At 41.1% G+C, this 19,843-nt stretch overlaps 1 protein-coding gene across 2 annotated transcripts in view; it reads right to left on the minus strand.

Moving 5' to 3' along the window:
- The window catches only part of LIFR (LIF receptor subunit alpha), a 611,573-nt gene that overhangs the window by 210,192 nt on the left and 381,538 nt on the right, over window positions 1-19,843 (minus strand). For both annotated transcript variants that reach the window (XM_086960553.1, XM_086960554.1), the window contains exons 5-7: window positions 16,345-16,493; window positions 13,501-13,664; window positions 11,067-11,241 (exon numbers count right to left, since the gene is read on the minus strand). In XM_086960553.1, the coding sequence (XP_086816679.1) occupies window positions 11,067-11,241; window positions 13,501-13,664; window positions 16,345-16,493 (488 nt within the window). The remainder of the gene's footprint in view (window positions 1-11,066; window positions 11,242-13,500; window positions 13,665-16,344; window positions 16,494-19,843) is intronic.

Below are 19,843 nucleotides of genomic sequence, written 5' to 3' on the forward strand. Positions count from 1 at the left end.
CCCCTCATGGTGGATCTGTGGATGCGCGGAATTGCGGCGAGGGCTTGATTGGACGATCGTAGTTGGCGGGAGGGGGTGTAGAAGGATAGACGCGTGTTGAGGCATTCGGGTCCTAGGCCGTAGAGGGCTTTGTGTGCCTGGGTGAGGAGACAGAACGTTATTCTCTTGTTGACAGGGAGCCAATGGAGGTCTTTCAGGTGGTCGGAAATGTGAGCTTGCCGAGGGATGTCCAAGATGAGTCTGGCTGAGGCGTTTTGGATGCGTTGGAGTTTTTTCTGTAGTTGGGCTGTGGTTCCGGCGTAAAGGGTGTTGCCGTAATCCAATCGGCTTGTGACCAGTGCGTGGGTGACCGGCTTTCTTGTTTCGGTGGGGATCCAACTGAAGATTTTTTTGAGCATTCGTAGGATGTTGAAGCAAGATGATGAGACGGCGTTGACTTGTCTGGTCATCGAGAGGGAGGGGTCGAGGATGAAGGCCACCATGAGTCGTCCCAGGCAGAGGGGGATGGTCCTAAGATGAGGACTTCTGTTTCGTCCGAGTTTAGTTTTAAACGGCTGTTCTTCATCCACTCAGCTACTTCTTTCATTCCTTCGTGATGGTTGGTTTTGGCGGAGTTTGGGTCTTTTGTGAGGGAGAGGATCAGCGGGGTGTCGTCTGCGTAGGAGATGATGTTGAGGTTGTGTTGGCGCGCGATGGATGCGAGGGGACTCATGTATACATTGAAGAGGGTGGGACTGAGTGATGATCCTTGTGGAACGCCGCAGATGACTTCGGTGGCCTCTGATTTGAAAGGGGGGAGGCGGACTCTCTGTGTTTTTCCGGTGAGGAACGATATGATCCAGTCCAGTGCCTTTCCTTGTACTCCGATGTTGCTGAGGCGTTGTATGAGGGTGCTATGGCAGACTGTGTCGAAGGCTGCGGAGAGGTCAAGTATGATGAGAGCAACTGTTTCTCCGTTGTCCAATAGTGTTCGGATGTCATCTGTTGCTGCGATGAGGGCGGTTTCGGTGCTGTGTTTGGCTCGGAGGCCTGATTGAGAGGAGTCGAGGGAATTGTTGGATTCGAGGAAGGCGGCGAGCTGACTGTTGACGGCTTTCTCGATGACTTTGGCGGGGAATGGGCCTATGCTCTGAAGAAATCTCTTCAAGGTCAAGAAATCCCTGCAAATTAACCTCTTTCGATAAGCCTTTAGAAGGCTCGTCCACTTATATCTGGTATATCATTTGACTTTTATCTAAGATGTATACTCTTCTACATGAAGTTTGGAGTGCCATCCTTAAGGTACATGATACATTATAACTTAGAATGCACTATGAATTTATGGGTAATTTAACAGAGGCTCACATAATTAAAGGAAGAGGTTCAAGACGACATACATGTTTAATGTATGGCAGGAGAAAAAAAAAATGCAATGTATTTTCTATACATGTATGGCAAGCCTAAATACCTGCCTTGAAGTTACAGATCCCAAATGCAAAGTAGGCTATACGTGTATTGGTATCATCACAGATAAAATTTTGTTTGTCAAATGTGCTTCCCACAATGAAGTTACATGTATTCAAAGGTGGTGTGAACAAGCAATTTACCTGAGCAGTATAGTAGGTGTATCACCTTTTATTAAGCATACAATCTTTGTAGTTGATTACATTGTATGTAGGAGCCCTGGATTAAGTATTTATTTACATGATATTTTGGGCTGTGTTTATGCTTTTTTTTTTAAATCAAGTTGGAGCAAGTCGAGTTAAACATTTATTTAACTGGTAAATGCAAACTCATACTCCGATATCAGTAAGCTTTCAGTGCACTAACTAGCCATTTATAATGAATTCGCCCGACACATCAATTTAGCAGTACTGGTGTTGTTGTTCTTCAGTTTCCATTTTAAAAATAAATATAGACTGGGAATTATGAACACCCATTTGTAGTTGTGTATAAAATAAGTAAAAACTAGAAAGCAGGAGCCCTAGTTATATTACAATTAAAATGTATGAACGTTATAAATATAAAGAAAGTATTTCTATATAGTTACAGTCTTGAAATCCATGTACTACCCAAATACCACTTAAATAATACTGCAAAAAGAAATTGGAGGTTGTGGTAACAAACAGAAAAAACACAAAAGGTAAGCAATAATTAAAGATGAGGGACAAAAAGATAGTACATCAAAAAATAATAATAGGAGGTGTTTATTTACTTGAAAAGCAGGAAGTGCTGTCCATAACATCAGTTACATGAGGCTTAAGTTATAATGGGAACAATAGTGTTATGAAATAGGTATGTGGTGGATGTTTAACACAGACCAGAGAGTAAGAACAAACGTTTCATAAATACATATTTACTATTCCAGATTTAGTGAGTAGATAAGATAGTAGGTTGTTGTTTTTTAGGATGCTAGCAGTCTTGAAGGTGGTAAGAAGAGAGACAACAAATTGAAAACAGCAGAGAATTCAAGTGCAATGGGTCCCAGTTAACCGAAGGAACGAAATCTGGATGCTGCGTAAGGAAGTTTGAGGGTGAGCAGGAGATTAAGGCTGGCTAAGCAAAAGTTGCGAGTAGCAACATATTTGGTCAAGAATAAGAGGTTGTTCCTGTGGATGCTATTTATGGCTATGAACACAAGAATCAGTTACTTAGAGAGAACTCTATCCTTTGCCGACAGCCACCATTTTGGTGATGGTCGTCATGGTAGGCAGATGCGTGGGGAGACTGTAAAGGGTCCTTGTGGTAACATTTAGAAAGGATAGTGGGGAGACTCATAAGATGGCAATTACAATAGTTAAATTGTTGAACACAACTGAGGATATAAATACCTGAGTGTGTATTAGGCTATGTATGAAAAGCTTTTCTGAATGTTCACGAATTTATATCTGGACACTGTGACTATGAATGCTCCCATTTACAGGCATCTATTTCGTATAAACACAACACAGATTTATTAGGGCCAAAGGGACTTTTTAAGACCAGGCTCTGACATGTTCCCTAATCAAACTTAACTACACAAAAGTGTCAAAGGGTCTAGAAAGAAGTATACGCAAAGTGTGAGGTAAACAAGAACACATGAACACACCTCCCACGTGTATCTCTATCTTGGGTCACCCCGTCTAAAACCCATATACTGGTCAAATGAGGATGCCCATCAGTCACCATACGGAACCGCCCTTCATCATTTGGGGTTCCTTCATGACCATTTATAAAAGAGCCCCTAACTTTCACGGAGGAGGGCCCAGATGGTAACAGCCCTCGCCCGGTCAGACAGGTCTCACTATGGTCTTGCTACTCTGTTATGAGGGTGTTAGTGAAACAGAGTGACTGATGTTGCAGTGCAGAAAAGGTGTATAAAACAAGAAAAAAGTATAATAAAATTGGATGAGGGGGTACTGAAATTTTTTTTATTCTGGTGCTACTCACTCCTCCAACATTAAAAAGTAGTCAGTGACAGTTTTCATAAAATAACGGCCCAGATGTAGTATAAGGTCAACATGTTTCAGCAATTCTCGACATATTATGTCCTTGCTTTCTTCAGGACCTATGCGACTGATAGCTACTGCAACAAAGGGAAAATTAACATAAAAGATGTGATAAAAATAATGATAATAAAGAGACGAGTACAGAGATCACCTGAATTCACTAGGTGTCCACGTCATATCTTGTCTCTCGAATCGTGCATATCACTGACTCCCCAGTCGGCTCGGACGCCGGCTTTGAAGTACCGACGGATAGAGCGGTGCTTCCCTCTTTTCCTGAGCCTTTGCCAGGTGGGGTGAGGCCTCTACCTCTTATGAATCAGTGATATGCTTTTCCCATTACGTATTTGTGCTTATTGTTTATCTAGACCTTACAAGTAACTATGTTGCCATGCTCTAATAACTGTGCAACCTTTGTAATGATGTAACCTGTAACTATGATCCGATACTCATGTATAGCGCTCTGATTCCTCCGGGTCTAGCCAGCGCTATATAAAACCTTTAAAATAAAATAGAAATAAAAAAGGAGAGGGAACCACACCTTCACATGGAATTGGTCTTCCCAATGTACTTGTGTCTGGCATTCACCAGCAGGAAGAGTGCATGTGCATTGATGTTGGCATCACATACCAGCTATACTTGATTACAGAAAGCTTCTGCCATACTGCATAGAGATTCTTAAGCCCCCTTTTGCAATGTCTGTTTAATGAGACTGTCCTTGAAGTGCTCTCTTCCAGTTCTCATGAGTTGCTGCTTGTCCAATTTATAGGCATTTAACATTTGCATTTACACGTCTACCTTTGCCTCGAGATATAGGCAGTGGTACTGAATAATCAATGATGAACTTTACGTACTTTACTGTCTGGGAAAGTACAAATAGTACACTCCCTTGACACTGTGGTGGAGCAACACTGGTTCTATGGCTGCTTTGAGAATTAATGTTTCTAATTTCTCTTTAAGGAGATGCTGGTGTTTCTGAGCGAGGGTGAGTCTGCGGGGATTGATGTTTGCTGGGTTTGAGGTGTGTTCTAAGCAGTATCTCTGTCTGATGATTGAACGAACTCACTGATCAGAGGTGATCCCCCGGCAATGGGCGAGAAACCCCTGACAGTCTTCCCCTGACAGGTGTAGTGTGATCGTGAGAGAAGGAGTCACTACTGAGTAGTAGGGGCTGTGCTGTGGCACCTCTACCTCTGCCGCAACTGCATTTGTAACCTACCCTGGAGTAGCCCTATGACATCTCAAGGGCAGCTGCCTCTGGTAGGAGGTAGATGCCTTGTGGGAGGTTGTCTTAGAGCCCCCTGTATAGTTGGACCTTCGAAAAGACTCCCCAAGGAGAAGGGCTTTCTAAGGCTTTCAACACCTTCAGGGTGTACGTGTCCTTTTTGATTTTTTACCAGCATCAACCTGTGGTTAAAACATGTGCTCTCTGTCGAAAGGCAGGATAAGGAGATGCTGTTGTACCTCTGATTTAAAACCAGAGATACGCAGACAGGCATGGAATCTAATCAAGACACTTGAGTTAATGCCCAGTGCTTCCGTGTCAACTGCGTCTAGGGCACTATGGATGGTAGAGTTAGAAATCAGCTTCCGGAACAAGCTTGTGCTCCCATCTGGGAAATGTTGGAGGAGCTCCTCAATCTCCTCCCAGTGAGCATGGTCATAACATAAGAGTAGTCTGATGGAGTTTGCAATTCTCAATTGGCTTGCCAAATGAGCGGCAATGCATTTGCCCACAGCACTGATCTTTCTACGTTCTTCATCAAGGGAAGGAGCATCACCAGCGCATTGTGATTTAGCGTGCTTTCACACCATATGTCCCACCAGAGATTAAGGTTTAAGTTGGCCACTAATGCATGGTGGGTTGGAGAATGATGCCTTGTATTTCCGATCAACCTTTGAGTTTCCTACCCTAGCTTTTAAAGGGTCTTTAAAGGTTTCAGGCACAGTTCAGAGCATGCTTTTAAGCATTGGGAGATACTGTAGCAACCTTTGGGTAGAGGAGGGTGTTTCCACATAATTTCCTCGTCCTCCTTTTCCTTATGAAAGTCTACCATGTGAAGGTTGCGGCCATACTTAATATCCCGTGATATGAAGTAATATTGTCAGAAGCAGATAGGTTTGTGGGTTAAACATTTGGGTCAATGTCGTTAGGTGGGTCAATGATGGAATATTCCCATTGCCGTCTCCGATCCCAGTGCCTTGTCTGTGTCAATGAATAGGGTTAGAAGGGCCCCTCCCTCATCAGAGGAGCATGCTGATCCCTCTTGTGCTGCTGTTTGAGGAAGGAGTGGTGAAGGAGATTGTGCTGGAGGTGAAGGAGGAGGGAGTGGTGGAGGAGGGAATGGTGGAAGAGGTGGAAAAGAATGCTGAGGAGGCAGTGCTGGATTAGTGCCACGTCACAATGTTTCCTTAATGTAGGCAGAGGCAAGGGTTCCTGAGGAAGCTCCTACTCAAAAAGTCAGCTTTCGCTTGAGGGACACAAAAGTCTTGCTCCTTCGGAGGCGTCTTGGTTACAATCCTCCCTGTTTGAGGGTGGATCGCAAGTTGGCGATGTCTAGTATTGAGCTCCCACTGGAGCCAAAGCAGGATGGTTTGCTTTTGGTCCTCCATCCCTCCAGTCTATATGGCTTTGGACCTCAGAGCACTGCGACATTGATGCAGGTTTTTGTTTGTCTTATGCCGAATGGCTTTTTGGAGCCGAAGGAATCCTGGGAGCCAAGACAGGTTTTGGTGCCGGCTTAGAAGGCATTGTCGGCACCAATGGCTTGGGCTGGATTGGCTGTTTCAGCCCCGGTGGTTGAATTGGAAATGGTCCTGAGGACTTCATTCCGTGTTGGCGTGAGCCTTCAGGCAGCGGGAGACTGGATGTCTGAGAGCAGACTTTGGAGCTCAATGCCTGACCCTCTCTAGGGCGGTGTGTCGCTTGTAACTGCCGGTGTAGAGGTGGACATGGGGAGGGGTGTCGCACTCACACTTGACATTTTCTGTTGGGTGACAGGCAGTTCCTTTGTCTCAGAGTGCGTGTGCGAGAGCTAGGTTCTGGGCAAAAGAAGAGGGCCTGGTAGCCTAAAGTCTCTAGCTGTGGATCCACCTCGATATCTTGGAAACCGAGGAGATCAGGGAGTCGTCTTATTGATGGTGTGCCATGGTACATTGAGATAGGCTCTGATCTCATTGGTAATGGAGTGTCTTTTTGAACTGGAATGTGAATTGAAGTTGAAGTTGGGGAAATTTATAGAGCGCGCGTTTACCAAAAAGGTTTCATGGCGCTAAACGGGTTTGGCACAGAGCAGATAGCAGTTAGATCTCAAACGCTCTAGCAAATAGCCAAGTCTTCAAGCCTTTGCGGAACTCAGAATATGATTACGAGAATCGAAGTGTGACCGGGAGGGCATTCCAGAACTTAGGGGCCAGGAAAGAGAAGCTCGATCCCCCATGTTTTTTCCTTACAAAGCGTGGGACAACCAGAAAGTTTTTAGAAGAAGATCGTAGATCCCTGGGGGGAATATAGGTTAAGAGCCTGGATGCCACATATTGGGGAGCCAAGCCCGCCAAGGATTTAAAAATGAGACACCCGAGTTTGAATTGGCATCTATGAGCAACCGGCAACCAGTGCAGTTGCCTCAGAAGCCGTAGAGCATGATGGAATCTGGACCTACTATAAATCAGCCTAGCGGCCTGATTTTGAATGAGCTGTAATCGGCGTAATTCATAAGCAGGAATGCCAATATATAGGGAATTGGCATAGTCAACCCTAGAAATAACAAGGGCAAGAAGAATAGATTTAAGAGCATCAATGGTAAAAAACCGGGAGACCCTCCGGATGGTACGAAGACATAAGAAGTAGGAGGAGACATGCTAATTTGGGTGTGCATCGAAAGATCGTTGCTGATTTTATTGCCCAAACCTTTCACAGATTTAGCCACAGAAGGGGCTGGTCCAAGAGAGGGGGGCCAGAAGGTAGAACACCAAGGATTGGGGGAGCCTCCGATCAGGACTCACGCCGTCTTTTCAGGGTTCAACTTCAGGAGATTCATGCTCATTCAATCCTGGTTGAAGGTCATGGTATTCTGAAAAAAGAAAATAGAATCAGAAGAGGAAGAGGAAGAAAGGGAAAATATAAGTTGAAGGTCATCTGCATAGTTATACACTGTGACCTTCCGGTGACGTAAAGCAAAAAGTAAAGGAAAGATATAAAGATTAAATAGGAGGGGGGATAGGGCCAAGCCCTGGGGGACACCACAGGTTACCGCCCGTGGACTTGAGGAAAAGGGGAAGAGCTGGACCGCCTGTTGGCGGTTCTCCAAAAAAGAGGAGGCCCAACTCAAGGCCACATTCGAAATGCCAGCACCTCGACCAAGAGAGAATGGTTGACCGTGTCAAAAGCGCCAGATACACCCAACAGTATCAGGGCCTGTGCGGAACCCTGATCAACACTCACTCTCAGGTCATCCAAAACCGAGAGGATAACCGATTCTGTAGAATGGGAGGGGCGAAAACCAGCCTGATCGGGATCCAGATAATTAGAGCTCTCAATGAAAGAGCTCAGACAATGGGTAACATGTCTCTCCAACACCTTGCCCAGAAATGGAAGCAGGGAGATGGGGCAGAAGTAAGGAAGGGTCAGCCCCCACCTTCTTCAAGACTGGAACGATCTTAGCCGACTTGAAGAGGTGAGGGACGGAACCCAAGGCCAGAGATTCATTGAGGAGGGCAAGAGGTGGATCAGAGCAAGCTGAGAAAATATCCCTAAGAATATGTGACTTGCAGCTGTCAGTTGGGGAGCCAGATTTCGTGGCGCTCACCAAACTGAGAAAGTTCTCCGTCGAGATAGGAGGGAAATGCGTGAAAGAGTAAGTACTTGGGGGAGGTAAAGGAGGATCAAAAAAAGCGGGAGGAGAAGATATGTGAATTTTAATTGTAGAAAGTTTTGTGAAGAAAACATCTTGCGAAGAAATAAACATAAGTCCTGAGACGGGAGCGGTTTAACAGTTACTCGGTCAAGTTTAGAAAGACTATTAAGAATGTGAGGCAGTCAATGCAGGATGCCTCGTTATGCTCTGATGAAAGTCTGGAGTTACAGACCCTATGGTGAACCGTCCAGGGGTGTTTCGGAAAGGCACTGTGGACAGTAATGGAAAAGGTTTTTTTCTATCACAGAATTGCATTCTTGGTGGAAGAAGCCGAGGAGAAGGCCCCGGGATGCAGCATGTGCTCCAAAGGGGGATGATGGAAGGAATTCAGATGCCGTATTTGGCAGATGTGACCGTGGTTGAAGCAGACAAAAATTGTTTATGTGGATCAGGGAGGAAGAACCTAGAGCTACTGCTACCTAACAGCAGAGGGCATCGTCCTGGAGCTCCCAGAATGTATGTCCAAACCAGAAGGTGGATAGAAACTAACTAATAGTGGAGCCAATGCCCATGTGCATTAACAGTAAAAGGTGGAGTCCCCATATCTTGTGACCTGTAGACTTCTTTGAAGAAAAACAAGTTTCACACGTACAAGCCCAACATTAGATGGCAGAATTATGCACAGCATGTGCATCAACAACCACACATGCCACAAACTGGAATTTAACCCCTTCGCTGCGGCGGCTATTCCGCCGCAGCGCTAAGGGGGCGGGGCGGCCGCCCGGCGGTTCCGTGCTTGTGACGGAACCGCTCCGTCACGGCTCGCAGGTGAGCTGTGCTTGTGACGGAACGGTTCCGTCATGAACCCGCCCGCCCATTATTTCGTCAGCGCAGGCGCGGAATTCGCGCCGCGCAGGTGCGGCGAGCGGGCCGTGACGGAACCGTTCCGTCACAAGCACAGCTCACCAGAGGCTTGTGACGGAACGGTTCCGTCACAAGCATGAAAGGGGTTAACAGAATGTCATCACTTACAATGTCACCCATCAAGCTTGATAGCATTTCTGAATAAGGTTCTAAAGCATTTTGGTGGTATTAGTGGTGATAAAGATGAGAAAAAGTGTTGATATATCAAGACTCTGGATCAGACATGAGTTGCTGTTAGACTGCATTTTGCTCTAAGCTAATGACTTCCATTCACTTCAGTATCCAGGTTGTCCACTGTTAAAGTCATTAGGCATCCCATGCAGTTAAATAGCGCCTGTGCATGGGTACACAACGCTATCGGAGTTAGCAGAGTTTGCAACAGTTGGAGAGACCTAAGGGGTGGCTCCAGAGAATGTCTGCCTTTCCTAGCTTTTCCGGTTCATTTGTGATCTCTTTCTCGGACTGAAGTCCACCGTACAGTGGCTAACTGCGACTGAATGCCCAGTTTGGTCAACATGAATTTTAAAAACCTATCTTTTCAGGCACCCAGTCCTTTGAAAGAGGTGCTGGAATTCTCCTAGCATGTCCTGAAACTCCCAAGTCTGAAAGCATGATGATTCTCAGCAGAGCAGCAGCTGATCAGCACCTCGGTGCATTGGTCAGTTGCAAAGATGTTGGCATTTGCCATACGTTTTCTGGTTCAATAACAGAACTGAAGACCGCACAGAGGACGATGGGAAAGTTACTTCACAGATGCAGAACCTGGTTCGCATGAGTGTTGGTTTAAAAAACTTCACATGGTCCTGGAAGATGTTTACAATGGTACCAACATCAATTAAAACTGTCATGTGTTATTCTTGCATGGTGCGTTGGTATTCGGATTGCAATTTCCAGAAAAGTGCAATTGGGTCTATTTAATAGACCGAATAGGTAGATTAATTTCCTTCAGTATCACCAGTGGAGCAGTTAGTGCCATCGTAGAGATGCACAGCAGGTGCCAATGGCCCCACACACCTTCATGAAGTGATTAATTATTCCACAGGTCAAGCATTTATTTATTTGGCTGGGAACGCTATGGTTTGAGGGTAGCCGTCATCACAGAATCTATATGATGAGGTCCTCTTAACTTTCTATCCTGCAAATAACAGGCCAGTCAAGATAGGTAGCTTGTTCCAGGCAGTAAGGTAGGGCTCTGGGAGCAGATATAGCAAGGTAGTGCAAGCAGCAGCTCTAGCGGCTAGGTAGACCGTTATTTAGAAATGAGCAAGGCTTCTCATCCAGTCAATAAATAAAAAGGGAGGGGAGTCCCTTCAGACCCTCTGTAAAAAGAAGAAACATCAGACCCTCTGTAAAAAAAATAAACATTTGTTCCAAGAAATTGTACTTCCTTCTGCAGGTGCTTCTGCAGATCAGGTGAGTTGTTTACATTTCTTGCAGAAGTATGTGAGAAGAGGAGGTAGCCTGCCGGGTGAACTTTTATGTTTGTGCCATTTGCATAGCTTACAGTGTGCCACTGGCATGTCTTTCAAGCACTCCCAGAAATTCAGAGGCATAGTTTCAAATGACTGCAAGTTGTCAATTATGGGAATCCAATCCGATAAAGATTTGCTAGCGTAATATGAATTGGTATGTAGCACACACCTGCTCCACACGCATAAACAATGAACAATTTTTCTAGTATTATTAAGCACCTCCCATGTTCTGTTTACCCCTCCACAACAAGATTTCATAGCTGCTCACATTTTTAATAGGACTTCAAAGAAACATCAATAGATCAAGTAAGTTTCTCAAATAACTGAACACACAAATGTAACAATCCTACCAGGAACTGTCTTAATACTGCTCCAGCCACTCCATTTCTTGTCGCCATCATAATATTTCTCATGCAGGTAGCATCTTATTCTCACAGAGTGCGACGTACACTCCAAAGCCATATCAGAGGTCCAGTTATAGTTAAAAGTTTCACCATCTAAAGTCCAGGTCGTGCTATACAGGTTCTACAATTTAAAAAAAACACCCAATCATTTCTTGTTCTGAATAATACATGCAACTTTGTCTACCCAATAGCAAAGAATAATTGCTTCCTTTCTAAAACAGTGTGTGCATGACATTTGCAGGAAAAACATCCATACTACAAAAGGCATCCATCAATTCATTCCAGCCAACGAGATCATCATGTGTTTTGAAAATCTGAGTCATGCCAGGCAACAGAAGCAGAATTTGGTCCTGGGATTTAACATCTGATTTCAATTAATTAAGTGCCTACGGCAGTAGAAATGGCAATACATTGGTAAATGTTTGGCGACGGGATTCACTAATAACATAGAGAAAAATTCCTGACAACATATTTGCAAGGAACCCCGTCTTAAATGTGATGGAAAAGTTACTATTTTATTTCTTCCAGAAGTTCAATGAAAAATCGATGAACAATAATTAGTTGAAGAGCACCTCGTTCCCTTCAGGTAGGCGGGAATCGAGCTGAAATCATTCATGTATGAGGGCAGCAGTCACAATGACATCAGGAGTTCTTAGAAATACCCAGATCGCTTTGCATTATGGGACTTCCAGGCTATAATTACAGACTGTAGTAAAATGGTCATCGGGAAATGCAAATTTTTTTATGGCAGGTCATTCTTTGTTTAAGGCCTCTCTCTCGCTTTCTTTACAGCTCCACTCACAATAAAAGTATCTAAAATTGAGGGCCTACCCAAAAACATATCTCCTAAGACACCTCAGCCGATGTCACAGATGTCTGAGTATATTCCTTGCAATATCATTTGTCTGCTAATCATCCTTGTACCTGCTCCTTTTAATTCCCTCATCATGTTAAAATACTGTTATCTAAAAAAGTAATTAAAATAAAAAGCTGATGAAACAAATATTCTGAAAAATAATCAAGATAACACAGTAGTTGGAGAGTCCACGCAAACACTTGCATGTCAAAGGCAAAAAATGAGGAATGGCTGAAACAGCCTTTCATCTCTCTGAAGTTTAGCAAATAAATTATATTGAAATAGGAAATAACACCTATTATTCATGTGCCACATATCCTTCAAATGGCGGTTTTATGGAAGTGAGACTTTTTATAAAGTTGAAAAGAGGGCAGTTAAATGATCTACTAGTAAATTCCGCTTACCATGAATATAAATAAAACAGGGAAATGTGTTTAATGTAGAATATTAGCAGGACAGAGCCTGTCTGGTTGTTCTAAATCCTTCAAGAACACTTTTTAAAACACTCCAACCACTCACTCTGCTATGGCATAAAAAAATGATTACACCAACTCTGCATATACATCCCACTCTCCAAATGCTGGATCCATAAAAATGCAGGAAGAGTGTGAAATAAAAATGTGCAGGTCACGAATTCAGACTTCTATTGTTCTCAGATAACATAGGCTATTCCCACTAACCAATCATTTTATAACAGTTACTTAATTGTATGCCTGCTTTAAGATACCAGAAGGACAAACAAGCATTATTTTAATCAGCCTGGAAGAGAGCAGGTGAACTATCAGGGCAGCACTGCAGAAGAAAGGCAAAGATGGCAGAAGCCAGTAGTTCAACGTTTGCAGTGTAGTAACCAGGTAGAGAAGGTTTTCATGAACAAGTAGAAGCAGCACTACCACTGTGCAGCGCTAAATAATTATGACTAAAGCTAGATAAATTAGAAGAATCATACTCTTTAGCATTCAGTGCTCCGATATGGCCTATTTCACAAGTGGTAACTGCATGAAGTAAATTCACCCCATGACAAAATTCAATTCAATTTGCAGTGTCCTCGGGGGGGGGGGGGCTGGGGGGGGGGGGCAACTCTCTTAAGACACTCTTTACAAGAGCTGACTATTCAATTCAATTAATTTTATTTATTTGATTTGGTACTCGACTGAGAACCACAAATATTTAATGCATAATATTCTATTTTTTACACCATTTTGTTAAAATTGTTCAAACTAATACAAAGTTAAAAATAATTTTAAAAATTTATAAAAATTGTAACAAACAAATTCATTTGGCGGAGTTTTACATAAAACAATCAGTTCCTTTGCTGAGTTAATTCTACATTTGGTGTAAACTGGTTGTAAAAACCTCTTTCTTGCCATTACCACTTTCGCATTTGGGCAAATAAACATCCAATGCTCCAAATCCTGCTCCCCGCCTTTACACAAATTACACATAAGAGCTGACTAATAACTATTAGGGTGAATCCATATTTTGTTCAGTCATCCATATGTATATATAATTTAAAGTACATACTGTTGATGCCACTTCCATGTTTTCAGTGCGCAGAAACTGAATTTGCCAGCTTGCTTTAACTTTTTCGGAAAAGCTAGATGCATTTCCTTTCCATTCCACTAAAAGCGAATTTGTTGCGTAGTCTGCGGTCACCTGCAGTATTTGAGGTTCATATGGAACAAAAGCTTAAAAAGAAAGCAAGGTTAAATAAATATGACAGTAAACAAACTAAAACTAACATTTTAAATTCTTAAAAAATTTAATTTCAGAAAACAATATCAGAACTACCAACTTTATTTTAAGATTTTATACAAACATCACTGAAAAATAGTAGAAATCAAAGCTATCACATCAGAGTTCTTCATTTAACAATTATTTGGAAGGTTGCTGTACATAAACATTCAACTTCAGCACCACCTAACACACTTCGGGTCCTCTTGAGAGATTTATTGAAAACAATTAATTGTTTACTTGAAAGGTGATTAGCTGATGAATATTAAACATTATCAACTGCTCAAAATGAAGACTGAAAATTGAAATTAGAATGCAAGGAATAAGTGATGTTTTAAGAAAGAACAATACTGAGGAAGTAGGTATAAGTACTGTAGGAAGTTTAATAGGCAAATGTGTATAAAGGTCGCGCTTATTAGGATCTTTACCCATTGAGGGAAAAAGGTGTCAATAATTGGGTCACAAAGTAAATGATGCCGTCTTAACTGTCTGTAACTGACATTGAATGTAAATATTCAATGCACAAAGTATGACATAGTATTCCAACAACAAATGCATGGGGAAGAGGGAATTGCAACCAATGTGAAATCTAGAAAATTAGATCACCAGTCTGATTTACTTCTTAGTTAATTTGTCTCTTTGTTTAATCTATATCCTCTGTTCAATCAGTGATGTACTCCTCAGACGAAAACAGTCTAACTCTCCATGGAAAGATACATGTATTGCCCAATAAAACTATTAACAAAAGCGCTGGGAAAGCCTGTCTTTCCACAAACAAACGATGAACCGAAAGCAACAAAAATATATACATTACAACTTCACATTCAGGCTTTTATGAAATAAATGCGTCAGAGAACCACATGTTAAGGCTCAATAATGCAATTTTGGGGTTGCTACAACAATTAGAAATGATTTGGTCATTAGACCAGTAATTAATGATAGATAGATAGATAGATAGATAGATAGATAGATAGATAGATAGATAGATAGATAGATAGATAGATAGCACCACAGACCTGAGATGGCAGCACATGATTACAATTAAGAGTAACTAAATATAAACACATCACAGGGTGTGATGGCAATCTGCACACCGTAGTTTAGTTTTAAGAAATTTTCAGAAAGAGAAAAGGAAATATGTTTATATGTAGTGATTATGTGTACCACCCGGTCCACTGTCTGAAATTTGAATAGTGTTTGAATTTGAGAAGGTCATCATATTTAATAAAAGTAGAAAAAGGTTTTTTTCTGTGGCAGCCTTTTAGCGAATAACATTTCCGATCCCTAGGGAGGGTTCAAAGCATATAAAAAAGGGTCAAACAAATGCCTGCTCTAAATATTTGCACATTTTCTGCCTTCATTACGGTCTATAATGTCTCACTTGTTAATGCTATCATAGAATCTACAGATTGTTTGTACTATGCAGCAATCCCTTTTATATACCTTCATGGAGGAATCATGGGTAAAATAATCTTATTGCCATCAAGAACACAAGGGACAAAAGGCTGTTTACTCATGAGAACTCATTATCTTAACAAAATATTCAGTATTCAGGAAAAAAACACATGGCACAATTAGGATTGCATTTAGTCAATTTCTACAGGAGTCTAAAGTAGTATTTTTCAGGAAACATTTGTATTGCCATTAAAAGAGGCTACTACATAATTTTACAAACACTTTACACAGTTCAAACTTCACCACATAATCCCAGGTATAATACCATAAACTCCATAAACCCTATTAAGTCATCATTCACATTATAATAGAGAAGTGCTGCTTTGCAGCTGCCTCATACTGGGGACGTATTTTGATATTGCTATACGAGATGGAGCATGGAGTTTATTTCATTGTATCTGTTTACCTTTGTTAGATTATACATTGAATTACTGAGTTAAACAGGTTGAGAGGCGTTTATGGTAGATGTTAGTTATGAGTGATTTAATACTTCAGGTTATGAATTTGTTTTTCTGTTTAATTCATATTGCAATTTTGGCTCAATGCTATACCTGCATCTTGCAATTCTAAATAAATATATTTGCCAAACCCTGAAAACCCGCTGGTATAGTATGCTGTAGGCTAATTTATCAGAAAATATAGAGAAAATTAGGGTAATACCAGTGAAAATAACAACTGAATATACTACTACTGCTTGTGGGAATTCACAATATAAACCTACCAAAGTTAGGACACCTCCACTCTTGGAATTTAGCATCCATAAAGGAAAAGGTCAACCTAACTCTCTACTAAGGTGCACATGTCACCAGATAGTTGGCCGTCAGGGTTTCTACCCAATCTGACATGGCAAGCATGACCAGCTAACAAGTGTCAAAATTCTGTTGTTTTAGTCTTTAGATTTACAGACTACCTCACTTCAAGTGAATTGCACTGCACACACTTTTTTTCACCAAATATTGATCATCTCAAATTTGTTTCTGGAATCTTTTGAACATTCTTTTACATTACAGCTATGTCCCCGCCCCCCACCCCCCAAAGAATTCAAACTCAATCATTTTATGCTCTAGAACACTGTCTCAATGGAATCTGCAATTTTATTAGATGTCTGAAAATGATACTTAATAATATTTACAAACACTGAATTGTTATAGGAACAAAAGCTTAGGATTTATTACTTACGAACTTCATTTTCACTCAGTCGAAAAGTTGTCTCAGCTCGTCCATTTCCATTTTCTGCGATGATCTTCACTGATGTTGTTTGAAATGATGATGCATCAAATTCAATGCTTGTTTCTTCTGTTACAGTGCAATCGTCAGGAGAAGATGGTCTAAAGAAAGACAAATCATTCAGCTCAATCATGATTGTAACTTCTTCAGATCAAATGTTTGCTGCCAAAACTGTAAAACCTGTAGAACAGTAGCTTTTCACACACACTCTTTTGAACCATCAATTACTTAACATTTCTGAGCAATATACCCAAACTTGATGATTGTAAAGTGTAAGATCCTCAATTACAAATACTTTCCACATCTTTCTTTTGCTTAAATAAGCACACAAAAAATCATAATTTATATTTCAAAATAAATTCTGAACCATAATTCACCAACTTTGCATTGGAGGATTTTTACAAAGAAAATTCCATATACGTTTTCTTAATTGGTCAACATTTCGTATGATTTAGACGTCGATGGATGGGGACAAAGGGGATGAAAAAGACAAAGCAATCTCACATGGTAACTATTCAACTATCATAAATACGCACAGAGTTGCAACTTTGTGAGTATATGCAAAGGTTTCCTTGGGCATTTCTCACCCTGATACCACATGAAAGCACTCTTGCAGAATGCACACATGTATTTTAGAAGCTCTAATAGTAGGGAGCATCCTAAGATTTAATTGGAGTAACAGAGAAGGGGTGTCTACGCAGTGAGTTCATTTTCAAAACATGAATGAATTAATGTATCTCTCTAGATATATTTACACACTAAAAAAAACAAAGGTTACAGGGACGTTAGTTAGGTTCAATATTTTACACACAAAACCAGCAGTTATAGCTAGAGTTATCTCAAGTAACTATAGCTTGCGCCCTATGTTAACTATAACTTGTACTCACCATACACAGCTTTCTCATCAATAATTTTACAGTAAATGTTGCTGTGATATTATCAACAGACCTTTTTTCTTTAATAACGCCAAAACTACTGAACAGATTTACACCAAATTACAACAAGCATTCTCTCGACCAAGATTTAGCTTTTTTGCCAAATATGGTGTAGTAACACACAGCGGTTCAGGCTGTAGTTGGGTTCAAAATCCCAAAGGGAAATTGCATGAGGAAAAAGGGTTTTAGGATCCCCCTTTTTCTCGGCCACTACTTGACGTATCACCCCAACCTTTCCAATGAGCAGCTGAAGTGAGAGGCAAACTAGTTTTGAAAGTTTTGTGAAGATCCATCAAACAGCGACAAAGTTTTAGCAACACAAAAAAATATTTTCCAATGGAAACTAGTTCCAAACTAGAACTACCTACTGGCAACCACTAGTAGGTGATCTATATATATATATCACTCGCCATACTACATTAACTATACTTGCACTACCTATACCCTTGGATATTACCTAAGTTACGTCATATGAAATTATTGGAGTAATAAAAACACTCATGACATCGAAAATGATATTATTAGCCAGACAGTGCATTGTACGGTGGTGAATTATAGGTTACGTAGTGTGACGAGTGAGGTGACAAGACTATGTACAGAACTGTTCAAGTGATATTAATTGATAGGTGGTACCTAAGGATAAATGAGAATTATAAGTAAGACTTACAGTAATAAGAAAGCATGTGTAAATGATCATTTCAAAAGATAAGTTAAGACTTAATTACGGTTGTGTAGTGTAAGGTGTGTTTGGCACAAATAAAATAGAAATAAGCGCGCAAGTGGTACATAAATCATAAAATTAAGAGATAATTATAACTGTAGCATTCCTACTGTTCGGGGAGCTTAATTTGGGTTCTTATACCAAACCTAAATAAAGTTTCCCTAACTATAACTGATGCGTAACCTTTGTTCTTTTTTACATTTCAGTAGATTTTACAATGTTAATAATCATTTTGTAATAGTTAATTTTAACCAGTGGAGAGTTATTCAGTGTAGTGTGGTACAAATTAGTGGCGGATAGTGTTGTATAGTGTACTCTGGGATGGTACATTGTGATTATAATGAAGTGAAGTAAAATGGAATGAGGTATAGTGGAGCAGTGTATAGTGGAATGTCACACAGCAGAGTGTTGTGGAGTGGCGTACAGTGAACTCTGATACAATAGAGTGGCATGTAGTGCAGTGGTGTATACTGCAGTGGTATGCAGTGGGACAGCATATAGTGGAGTGTGGTAAAGTGGACTGATGTACTGTAAATACTGTAGCCTGTACTCACATACACTGCAATACCACAGCATGTAGTACTATGCACTAGAGTGTTGTACAGTGTAGGGGCCTATATTGGAATATTGTGTACTGAAGTAGAGTGGAGTGGCGTACAGTGGAGTATAGTACATTGGAGTGACGTAAACTGAAATAGCATACACTGGAGTGGGGTATACTGGAGTGCTATAGAGTGCAGTGGGGGAAAGTTGAGTGGTGTCCAGTGGGCTTATATAAAGTGGAGTGTGGTACAGTGTAGATTTGGAAAGTTAAATTGCGTAAAATGGAGTGGTGTATATTGGAGTACCATACAGTGCAGTGGTGCCGAATGGTATACTGTAGACTACACTTGAGTACAGTGTAATGCATTACAGTACAATAGCGTATAGTGGAGTAGCATAAACTACAGTGAGATAGAGTGAAGTACCATAGAATTTACTAGTGATTAGTTTAATAAAGTTGAGTTTAGTAGCATTAACTGTTTAGACATACAGTGCAGTGCTATATGTTGGAACAGAGTACAGTACAATGGCATCCAATTTAATGGGGTTAATTATAGACTGTAGTCATGTACAGTGAAGTGGTTTAGTGGAGTGGGGCAGAATGTACCCTTGTAAAGCAAAATGGCATGCAGTTGATTGTGGTACAATGCAGTGGTGTATAGCACATTTCAGTACAATGGAGTGGTGTTGAGTGTAATAGCAGAGACTGGAATAGCGTACACTCCAGTACTGTACCATCAACTGGGCGATGGTTGAATAGCATGTAGTGAAATAGAGTAAATTGGAGTAGGGTACAGTGGAATAGCGTTGAGTAGTGAGCAGTACAGTTTGTACGGTCCAGTTGGGTCGAGTAGACTGGAGTAATGAATAGTGGATTAGCATAGAATGTAGTAGCGTATACTTTAATGTCAAAGTGGAGCCGCATACTGTAAATTCCATAAAGTGAAGTGGCGTAAACTAAACAGTTAAACAGAGGAGTGGCATAAAGTGGAGTGTGTAAATTAAAATAAAGTTAGCACTAAAGTGTCTCCAAAGATGGAAATGTTTTCTCGCCAAAATATATACTATAATAGTTGAATGTTCTGGGGTCCCAAAAGAAGGTTAAATTCAATGCATTTTGCTTAATTTAAACTTGGCTGGCTTAGATATTATGGTGCAGAGATGCTTATGTTGGGTAGTATGGGTAAGTAGTGTAACTATCTTATAACTGAGTTTATTTGAGGTTTTTGAGATAAGTTTGTTCGGTATGTTT

The sequence above is a fragment of the Lissotriton vulgaris genome, chromosome 3_1 (genome assembly GCF_964263255.1).
Source record: "Lissotriton vulgaris chromosome 3_1, aLisVul1.2, whole genome shotgun sequence".
Classification (NCBI taxonomy): Eukaryota; Metazoa; Chordata; class Amphibia; order Caudata; family Salamandridae; genus Lissotriton; species Lissotriton vulgaris.